Source organism: Protomyctophum parallelum, assembly GCF_964188405.1.
Source record: "Protomyctophum parallelum genome assembly, chromosome: 19".
NCBI lineage: Eukaryota > Metazoa > Chordata > Actinopteri > Myctophiformes > Myctophidae > Protomyctophum > Protomyctophum parallelum.
Genome location: NC_139717.1, coordinates 24,794,869 through 24,803,257, shown reverse-complemented (window position 1 = coordinate 24,803,257; position 8,389 = coordinate 24,794,869). Strand labels below are relative to the sequence as shown.

At 44.0% G+C, this 8,389-nt stretch overlaps 1 protein-coding gene across 1 annotated transcript; it reads right to left on the bottom strand.

Annotated features, from left to right (window-relative positions):
- Positions 1-7,227: 7,227 nt before the first annotated feature.
- LOC310876877 (NADH dehydrogenase [ubiquinone] 1 alpha subcomplex subunit 12-like) lies at positions 7,228-7,662 on the bottom strand (the record flags this gene model as incomplete). The annotated part of the gene is made up of 1 exon (XM_083790528.1): positions 7,228-7,662. The coding sequence occupies one exon, from the start codon at positions 7,660-7,662 to the stop codon at positions 7,228-7,230; it is 435 nt and encodes a 144-aa protein (XP_083646654.1).
- Between the last annotated feature and the right edge of the window lie 727 nt (positions 7,663-8,389).

The window sequence follows — 8,389 nt, the reverse complement described above, 5'->3', positions numbered from 1 at the left end:
TACTTTATGAGTTGCTACATCCCCTTTTGGTGTTTTAAGCATTGTGTTATGCTTTAGCTATTGAAAAATAGCAGATCTACAAGCTCATAGTGCGACACTGAGTGCCACGCTACGAGCTTGTAGGTCTGCTATTTTTTGAAAAATCGTGAAAATGTGGCGCAAATCTTTGAATATAAATTCTTTCAAAGCGTTTTAAATCTTTGCTTCTGTGGAGGTCCCTGGAACAACATATTTTCAGATGGGCGTCGGCTGCCAATTACATATATTTTTGGGGGTCCTTGACATGAAAATGTTTGAGCACCATTGACATAGAAACAGGTTTTTCAGAAAACTGAGAAATTAGAAGGCTTTTTTTAGAATCGGCCTCAGGTCGAAATGGGTTAAGAGAAAGTCAAAGCTCTTTATTTTGCTGTATAAATCAGAAGGTGTTCTCAATGTATGGGCTGTCTAATAATGGATAGTGGAGGTGCATGTGAGGGTTAGGTTCAGGGCTAGATAGTAATTAGTCAGGGGCCAAGGGCCATTTGCTAGTCCCTGAAGCAAAAAAAACAAACCAAACAGTGCTTAAATAATACTGGTATAGATATATGGCTTATCTGTCTTCCAATATACCATATGTTCTTTACTGATTTTTATTCACATACACCTTCAACAGTTTTTCCACTAAAAGTTAGTTCTTCCACTTCTTACTATACTTCTTATGCTGGAGAATCATATTAGTAATTTTTCTATTAATTTTAAAGTGCTAGTACATCACACCTAACAAAAGCACTGCTATCAAACGAGGCATTTATATTCTTCTAGACCCCCCCCCCGCCACTTCCGCGGACATTCTGACAGGTTAAAATTGCTTTATTGTTCCCCCAGAGTCAATCAAATCCCTCAGCAGTCCTAAACTCATCACCCATCACTCGTTCTTTGTCTGGGAGGAAATAAAGTGTTGAGCGTGTTTTCCCAGCTGACAGATTTGTGTAATAGATCCTGGTCCAGTCAGGGAGAGTATAACCGGATGGACACAAGGGGAGAGGGGGGGGGGGGGGGGGGGATGAGGAGAGGGAGAGGGAGAGAGAATGAAGGGCCGTGGCACATATGGCACTGCAGAAAGGAGAGCTGGGCTCCCTTTTCAAAGGAGAGAGTTGAGCGTTGTTGAATGGGGAGGTGATCAGGTGGTGGAGTTCGGAGAAAATGGTGGAGGGCAGCCATCCAACTTTCCCTGCCTCTATCGAATCCAATATTATAAAACGTCCAACAGAGAAGTGGGACAGACATTAATTTTTGAAGTTTCGGACGGCGGACACCATGTTGTGTCAGAAGTTTGTTTCATATAAAATGTGGCAGTCATGTATGAGCTTTTAACTGTTCAGCATAACTTGATATATTATGCATGATGGAGCAATATATTGCAGCATGCTGAATGTAATGTACTGTAATGTACAACTCAGCTAGTGAAAGTTGTTGCTTCTAGTTGCACTTCTTAATTTCCTGTCTATCTACTCTAGCCATAGTGCCTTAAAAAATGCAGATTCCCTACAGTCAGCAAAGGTTCAAAACTTGGACCTGGAGATGGATGCATTTTTAGCTGTTAAAAAAGTACACCTCCTTTAAAAGTCAGAGGCATCTTGCAGCTATGTATGCGCTCATAGTCTAGTAGTTAATGACAGCGGATCGCACAACTAAAGTAAGACTGTTTTCAATACGTCAGGGTTGGAGTGGGACAGAAATCTTGGCCCCGGCATTTTTTTCCTTGACACACTTCTGATGTGGAAAAGAAGTGGATCACTTATTGTTATTTCCATCCGTTGTGCTCATCAAATTTCATTTCAGCATCAATCATTAAAGATGGAGTGCTGTGATGTTTGTATTTTTTCCAGTTTTTCATTAGACTCCTTGATGTGGTTATGTGCAATGTCTCCCAAAAACAGTGATATAGAGACATCACAATATCATATCCTCCCCTAACCCCGCCCCCTTTATCATACAACAACAGCTGTGAGTGCGGATTCAGTCCAGGTGGATCACCAGGCAAACCAGGCATACTTAATGAACTGGTGGGCGTGTCCACATTAAAACGTCATTTTAACAAATACTGTACACCTTTTTGGAAAAAAACATCTTCCTCCTTTAATAATAATACCTGATGATCATGTTTTAGGGTCGAAAACATCACGGCACTGGTGGAGAGCTTGACAACAACCACCATAGGCCAGACCAAAGGAGCTGATGGACGACCACCCTGGAGCAATAACACACACACCCAACAACAATAATAAGGCTGGCTCTGTTTTGGGCATTACACTGGCCACTTTGTAGCTTGAGGAGGAAGCTAGAGGCTTTCCTGATAACCCCTCCCACCAGGGGCAGATGAGCACAGATTCATTGGAAATTTGGAATTGTTCCGTCCTTCGTGCTGGTAGCCAGGGACGTGCAGAGAGTGTTAGAGAGGCATTTTTGATTATGCCTGAAGAAGGTCAGTAGACCGAAAGCTTATAAATAAATACATTGATTGTGTGCAGATCTGAGTGTGCGGAGCTTCCCTTTAGTTTTTCTCAGAGAGGCAGGAGCTGAAATCTCGTAAGAGGGCACTTTTGGACAAAAATGGCCACCAGGGTTTCTGCCCTAGCTGTCCTCTCATGCTAGCTCATGACTCTGACACTTTTGTTGATGGACTACTGGGATTGTCACTTGTATTATAATTAGAGGCCTGCTAAGCAAACTGCTGTAATGTTACTTTTCTGTGCATCCGTTGCAAGGTATCTCAAATTAAATAAAATTGTAACTTTTCAGGATTCCAATTAAAACTAGAAAAAGTGCCCTTCCGGGCACAGGTCTCCACCAGGTTATCCACAGATCCGTGCAGTTAGAGGTAAAAACACTTTTCGGCCAGTTATAGCGCCACCTTGAGGCTGAGTTGAAATTGTTCATGTGGCATTTCGTCCTCGGCCTAGTGGGAATGTGGGTGCACAATTTCACGGAAATCACGCGATGTGTTCATGATTTGCAGCATTTTGTTTGAAACTGATCACTCCTGTGAACTTTGGAAGCCAATCTTAACCAATCAGGATGGAGTCTGATAAATCTGAAAGACCCGTTTCGTTGAATGGCTCTAGAGAGACTGTGTACCAATTTGCGTGATGTTTGGACAAAATCTGTAGGTGTACTGTGCAAAAACTTGTTTTGCACAAAGCGGCCTCCTGGTGGCGCTATAACAGGCCGTTCTGGAAAGTTTGGGGCAGAGGTTCATGGTTGGCATCCAGGGAGTGTGTGTGCAAAATATGGCATCGACCGGGTTAACGGTGGCCGAGATTAGCTGTTCACGGACACACGGACGGACACACACACGGACGGACGGACGGACGGACGGACGGACGGACACGCGGACGGACGGAGTGCAAAACATACTCTCCCCACATGCCTTCGGCCTGGTGGAGACAAAAATATCAAAGAAATTATTCAGGATTTAAATTCAAATATAGCAAAAATAGCTTGTAGATCGGCTATTTTTGCTACAACATTATGCAATGTGGCTCTCTGGAGTGAGTGTGGAAATATACAGTAGTGGCCCTCTCCATCGTCAAAGTTGCCCACCCCTGGCTGAAATAGAGCATATTAATGGAGAATGTTACATCTCTTAATTTCTATTCACAAAAACATTATTTGTAAGTCTGTCAGCCAGCCAATTCATCATTATGACTGTTGGTGACAATGGCAAGTGCAATTTCACACTGTATAGGATCGGCTTTTGTGTATAAATAAAATAAGCCCATTTCTAAAACAAGGCACCCTGGGACGAGCCTCACAGTTCGTCTTATCACAAAATTTCACAAGAGAAAGCCGTTCCACCGACTAATTAGGGTGACCTGGGAACACAGCAAGAGCTTGCTATGTCTCACTGATTTGTTTGTTTGTTGGTTTGTGTTATCCTCAGCCATAATGATTCAGCCCAGGATTGCACCAGCTCAATTATCCATGAAATATTCACCCACACGGCACGCACCTAACAATGACGCATTACTTTGAGGATGACTCTGTTGTTATACCGCTTCTTGTGCGGTTGGAGGCAGTGTAGAAAACACTCGAAAGTTGGTTTATGTGGTTGCTTCATGTTTGTTGTGTTTGTTGGATTACCTCTTTGATTACTCAGCCGACAGTGAAGAGTTGTTTGGGGTGATAAAAACAACAACAAAAAATGAATTTTCCATCCTCTTTGAACACATGGTTACCATGACTACGGTATGCCAACATTGTCTTTCCCGCTCTCTATTTCTTTCCCCCTGTCGTTCTCTTTACAGACAGTGTACAATGAAAAGCTAATGTGGAACCGGGTGCTTAACAGTATAAATACAGGGTGGAAATGAGTTTTGTTTGTGTGAAATGCGGAAGGGATGCGATGTGAATGACATTTGCAGACATTTGAAATAAGCCAGCGCATTTTGTCATTCAGCACCAAGTGCTGCGAAAGCAGAAACTCCCAGTCTCATCTTTAATTTATGGTTTACCACCTCATGAAAAAAAAGAGGGGGGAAAAAAAGAAATCAGCCCTTCCAAAAATAATCCATAGGCATAAAAGTGAAGCATGTGATGTTCCAACTAGAGCTGCAGAAAGAACTGAGGAAAGAAGCTTATACGGGTGGAGCTTACGGCAGTGAAAACATCCAATCTACAAGCTCACAACGTGGCACTCTACGATGCATTGTGAGCTTCTATAGATCATCAGTTTTCAGTGAGCGACACCAGCACGGAACTTTGCAGTACAAATCAGGCATAACTCCACTGTCAGGTGACAAAGGTTTGGCATCAAACAAAACACAATAATGCTGCTGACAATCATGCTCTCCCCTCTGGAGACTGTCTGCTGCTGACATGAGGACTTCACGAGCCATTCATCTCCTGGATGTTGTGCTACACAGCCAGACTGGCAGGCTGGGACACTTTGTCACAGGAATGCATCCGCCCAAGCCACAAACATCGTACCTTGCATTAGGTCACTGGGAAGAAAGAAAGGATGATGCGATGCTTTGTCACACACACACACACGCGCGCACGTGCGCGCACACACACACACACACACACACACACACACGCACACGCACGCGCACACACATGCGCACACACAAGGTAAAAAACTAACTAAAATCAATAAACATGAATTAAAACAAGCATTTACAAAACCAATATCAATTGCTAAGGATTAAGGAACCAAAATCTTTACTTCTATAAATGAAGCATCCGCAGCTTACACATATTAAACTAGTATAGGGGATATAAAACAAAACTGAAATGGGACAAAGAGCAAGGGAAAAGCAAACTCATTGGCCCACGATGCCTGCAGGTCAGGAACCAGGCCATGACAACAGTAATTGGATGATTGAAAGTAGCAAATATGAGCATTTGTGCCTGTCGTATGTCGTAGACATGCGCAGAGCAAGTTCAGTCAGGGAACCTCAGTTCAGAACGCTGCCGGCCGGTAATTGGGCCGCCTCAGCATCACACTCTCATTCACATGATTCACTCAGCCAATCACACACTCACTCCATCTTCATACCGGCTACTTTAACCGGAGGTTTGCATTCCTCTGCCTGCTTGCTTGCTTGCTGCTGCTGTTTCAGCGTGCCGCTGTATACAAACCTGCGCTCAATTCTGCTGCTGCTGCTGTATCAGCGTGCCGCTGTATACAAACCTGCTGCGCACCCACCTCCACCACAGCTACCACCTGTCGTTTTGGATCTACTGTTTAGGTACGGGGGATTGATTGGCCGGGACTTGATCTGAGTACCTAAAAAGCAGATCCAATACATCGCCAAACCATAATAAATATACTGCATTGCTCATCTATATTCAATAAATATATATATTACATCCTTCTTGAGTTGTCTGACTGAAGTATTAGAGACCAGTGATAATTGATGGATAGAATGACAGAGAGGCAGGTGCAGGCATGAAAACATTGTTGTATAGTGTAGTAGTAGACACATGAACACACCACTACTTGCAGTAGTACTTTATCTCACAACCGCCCGTCCGACCTACTTCAAATGGCGGCGATCATGTCGCCGACAACCACAGAAGTGTGCTGCCTACCCGTTTGTCAAGTCGGTTGGATAGTTGTCTAGAACCGATCTGACACCAATATGCCCATAATGCGCTCCATATATGGGCACACATGTGACACAGTCAGATGATTGTGTATGTCAGAGATAGAAAATAATCACACTTGTGTGAAGTCAGGGGCAGTCACTGTGGCTGCCACATGACGACATCACACGAGTGGGATCCTGTTTTTTCTTTTTCTTTTCGACATCCAAATTTCCCATGTCCGTATACGGACCCCGACGCTAGGGGACGTCATATCCCAGGTCCGTATATGGACCCCAATGTATACTCCGTCTATATAATGATTGAGACCCACCGGAGCTTTTAACATTGGTCCGGTTCCTATGGCAACGCCCCACCACTCCAGCTATGGGATTGAAAATATAATCACTGTGTAAAGCAGTTGAAAGGAGGATTTTCAAACGTCGGACTCCAGGAGAGCTGTACTTGATGGATCTTCTGCCATCCAAATTTCAGATTTAATTTGTGCCTTTGTACCGCGACGCTACCGCCATGTAAAAGCGTCTGACGAAAGGTAAACAGTGTGTGCACCTTTAAAGTGAACGCTTATGGTGGCACCTGGAACTGGGATTTATGCTAACAGCTATAGCCGCAATAAATTATTTAAAAGTTCAAAGACTTGGCTGCCACATGACGTCATTTCTGAAAGCCAGACGTTGGAGGGGATAGCACCCCTCAAAACATTTATTACAGATGTCATAGTCTCCTGCAGGAGGCGTGTCTGAAATCTGTCCCGGATGGGAGTCTCCCAGGATGTAAAAAAATCACACCAGTGTGAACCGAGTGGTGCAACTCCCGTCTATTGGTTCTCTGTATCATTCCAATTTGTATCGTTCCAATTTCTTCTCTGTATCGTTACAATTTCTTCTCTGTATCGTTCCAATTTCTTCTCTGTACTCTGGTGCCCCCTACTGGTATAAATAAGTAACATACTCGTGCTCACATATACATACAGGTACACATACAGGTACCTACCTACCCTAGGTACACGGACGTTGCTGGATGTAGGAGTGGTTGCACCACTCAAAAACCGCTGAGATTATGGTAACATGTTGGTACAGCGGCAGGAAATGATCATACACTTGAGGGAATCAACAGTCAGATGCAGAAGTCTCCTCAGATTTGGGGCGGAACCCATTCATGGATCTTCTTCCGTGTGGTGGTGTACGGCACATACTGCTGGGCCGTGCCGCTCACGTTGAACTGGTGGGTCTGCGCTAGGAACTTCCTGGGTTCAGGGGGATGCGTGGTGGGGGGATTGTCTGTCATGCTGTGCAGCCAGCCATGCCATTCAGCAGGCACCATGCTGCCGTCCACCTCCCACATGGTGTCCTTCCCGTTCATTTCTCTCGTGTAAATCACCCAGCGGTGGCGTCCAAAGAAATAGTGCTTGGTGTCCTCGTAGTATTTGTTTCCGTACTTATCCACTCCGATCAGTGGTCCCGTCTTCACGTCGTTGACTCTGAAGAACTGGACGAGGAGGCCGCGCACGCCACCGTGGCCTCGCAGTTGCCCCCAAGCCCTTCGGACGATATTCACGTACCCCGTCATCTTGAGACGGAACTATTGTCACTCCGGACGGATGTCCTCTTAGTAAAAGTCATCTATGACATATCTATGACGTATGACTCCAAATGTGGGAAAGGTTTCAGCCCGATTAGCCCCATTGACTTCCATTATAAAATGATGTCATCCTCAATCATTTGGCAACATTGAATCAGGTTTCCACATTGTGCAGCATTGTCAACAATGTAGCCTAAAAATGAAGGGAATCAGTGGATACGTAAAGAAGGAAAATAACAATAATTATAATATCATAATTATATCAGCCAATCAAATCATCAAATTCCGTGGTACAAACACACAAAGTTGTGCATAGGAGGCCCTCAAAAAGTTCGAAGTCTAAACTGTCCAAATACCTACCTGTTGCAACTCCAGGTGAGCCTGACGTAGCACGCCCTATATGGGTTTCCTTTCTCACCTGCACTTATTTCTGTCTATTTATAATGTTACCGTGTACTGTTTTATTGCACAAATAAATTAAACAAAAACGAATTATAGCCACCTAAGCTAACCTATTTATATTATAGATTGCCCTTCAAATAGTGGCGAGTAATGAGAACTTGAAATATAATTTTTACTTTAACTGTTGGGCCGCCGTGCCAATTATTCTAAACATTTACGGTTGCTGCTCATTAGTTGAAGTGGGTCTGTGTTGCTGAACTCTTAACTGCTTTGAATTAGGCTTGTAAGCCCTGCAGTTGCGGGCATGTGTTTG